The sequence below is a fragment of the Choloepus didactylus genome, chromosome 4, assembly GCF_015220235.1.
Source record: "Choloepus didactylus isolate mChoDid1 chromosome 4, mChoDid1.pri, whole genome shotgun sequence".
Classification (NCBI taxonomy): Eukaryota; Metazoa; Chordata; class Mammalia; order Pilosa; family Megalonychidae; genus Choloepus; species Choloepus didactylus.
Genome location: NC_051310.1, coordinates 152,381,219 through 152,383,679, shown reverse-complemented (window position 1 = coordinate 152,383,679; position 2,461 = coordinate 152,381,219). Strand labels below are relative to the sequence as shown.

Below are 2,461 nucleotides of genomic sequence, written 5' to 3'. Positions count from 1 at the left end.
ATGCAGGCAATGAGAATATAAAAATAGTCCCTCCACGTTAGGGGCCAAATGTGGTAGCCGAGCACTGGGTTTTTAAGGGGATAAGATGTAAAAAAGTTAAGCTATGATTCAATAAAAAACTAAGGAAGAGGTGCAAGGAGTGAGTGAAGAAAGCTATTCCATGTTTCAAGGTTGTTCCATTAGAAAATGCCTAGGATGGGTATTTTTAAAGTGCCAGTCATATGTGTAAAAGAGAGAAAAAATGTCAAGCATAGAAAGCACCTATGAGGAAAGTAATATGGGAATTTATACACAAATACAAAAGAAAGTTTATCTACATCACAACTATTTTTTGCAGCAAAATTGGTGAAGTGTAACCACATTCAGCAGTGCAGTCACTTAAACAGCAGCTCTCCCTAAGGTCAGTTGCCCCAAAATGGCATATCTAGTTCACACATTCATGTACGAGTAGATCAAAACTTTAAACCATGTGGTGGAGCTGAATCCAGCAGCTGGAGAGAGGAAGTATTTTTTATATACCAAACATGAGTTTGGTATGGTCATATAAAAACCCTACATCCTGGAACCAGAGAGACCCTTTAAAATATCACTTTATAATATCGTGGAAACAGAGGAACTTTCTCTGTTCTCTGTACCACAGTGAGACACAGCCTTTTGAAATGCCTTAATGTGAGTTGCACTACTTCCTTTATTATTTTTACCACTCTAATTAGAATAAATTGGCTTTACATAATTCTTTAGAAAGAACTTTTGCATATGCTGATTTGTTTGTAAAACATCCTACAAGGTAGAGATGAGGATATACACAAGTAGAGTTTAAGTAGCATCAAAATGAAAATCTTTGCACTCCTTATGTGTAATCCAGTATCCTGAGCTTCTCTAATGTTTGCCACAATGGTGTTTTTTCCTTTATATTATTTGTGCACCTTATTAAAATGAAACAATATTCTTCAAGAACACATTATGAAATCAGACTTTGTTGCCTTAGCAGAAACCTCATGGTGTAATACTTTATCAAATAAATGGTAAAGAAATGCTGTGTTTTCAGGAAAAACCATACTTCTCCATTAAAATTCAATAATTGGTGTCATCTCCATGTCTTCCAGAATAATGAATGTGTCTGGAAGACAAACCATCAACTCCGTTAGCCACTTTATCCTCCTGGGCTTTCCCTCAAGCCCAGAAATGCAGCTCCTCTTCTTCGGACTCTTCTCAGTAGCCTACACTCTGACTCTGATGGGGAACGCAGCCATAGTCTGTGCTGTGCGGTGGGACCAGCGCCTTCACACCCCCATGTACATCTTCCTGGGGAATTTCTCTTTCCTGGAAATATGTTACATCTCCACAACTGTCCCTAATATGTTGGCCAACTTCCTCTCCACAAACAAGTCCATGTCCTTTGTGGGCTGTTTTACACAGTTCTATTTCTTTTTTTCTTTTGGATGTGATGAGGGCTTCTACCTTTGCATCATGGCCTTTGACAGGTACCTCGCCATCTGCCGTCCTCTGCATTATCCATGCATCATGACTAAAGAGCTCTACACTGGCCTCATCATGTTCGGATGGTCATGTGGGTTCATCCTTTTCCTAACCCCAGTTGTTCTCATTTCACAGTTGCCTTATTGTGGCCCAAACATCATCAATCATTTCCTGTGTGATCCTGTCCCTTTGATGATGCTGTCCTGTTCTGAAGATACCACCACACAGCTTATTTACTCTGCTTTCAATGCTGTCTTCATGAGTGGCACCTTTCTCTTCATCCTTTGCTCATATGCTCTGGTGATTCTAACTGTGCTACAAATGCCCTCAGCTGCAAGCAAACGCAAAGCTTTCTCCACTTGTGCTTCTCATCTGGCTGTGGTGTTCTTGTTTTTTGGTTCTGTGATGGTGATGTATGTTAGCCCTGGGTCAGGACACCCAGTGAGAATGCAAAAAATTGTGACCTTGTTTTATTCTGTAATAACACCACTCTGTAATCCTCTAATATACAGCCTCAGGAACAAGGAGATGAAGGCTGCTTTGAGGAAAGTCTTTGGGTCTGAAAGACTTGTTCATAAAACATAAATGGGAAGTTATGATGAACCATATTCCATCACAATTTACCTTAAAAAGACTGAATTCAATAATTTTGGTTATGAAACTGTTACAATGAAGCCTATCTTAATCTTCAATATCACTCACTACATGATGGGTTACACTTATTTAAGAAATAAAATTGTCTTAAGCAAATTGAACTCTTCATACATAATCCAATTTCTAAAAGTCCCCACAACTCTCTCTTATATTTCAGAGCTGGAGCCTCCTATAAGAATGTAACATAGGTCATAGACTTCTCTGAGGAATAACACTGTAAGCAAATTCTCCTCCAGTGGAAGTTACTTATTAAAAGAGAGGATTTCCATTTGAAATAAGTTCAGCCTTGCAAGTAGGATCTTATACTTTATCTCAAAGGACAATACAT

General features: G+C 38.7%; 1 protein-coding gene across 1 annotated transcript; it reads left to right on the top strand.

Annotated features, from left to right (window-relative positions):
- The first annotated feature begins 1,185 nt into the window (after positions 1 to 1,185).
- Positions 1,186 to 2,064, top strand: LOC119532908 (olfactory receptor 11G2-like). The gene has a single exon (XM_037835146.1). The coding sequence runs from the start codon at positions 1,186 to 1,188 to the stop codon at positions 2,062 to 2,064; it is 879 nt and encodes a 292-aa protein (XP_037691074.1).
- Positions 2,065 to 2,461: the final 397 nt, after the last annotated feature.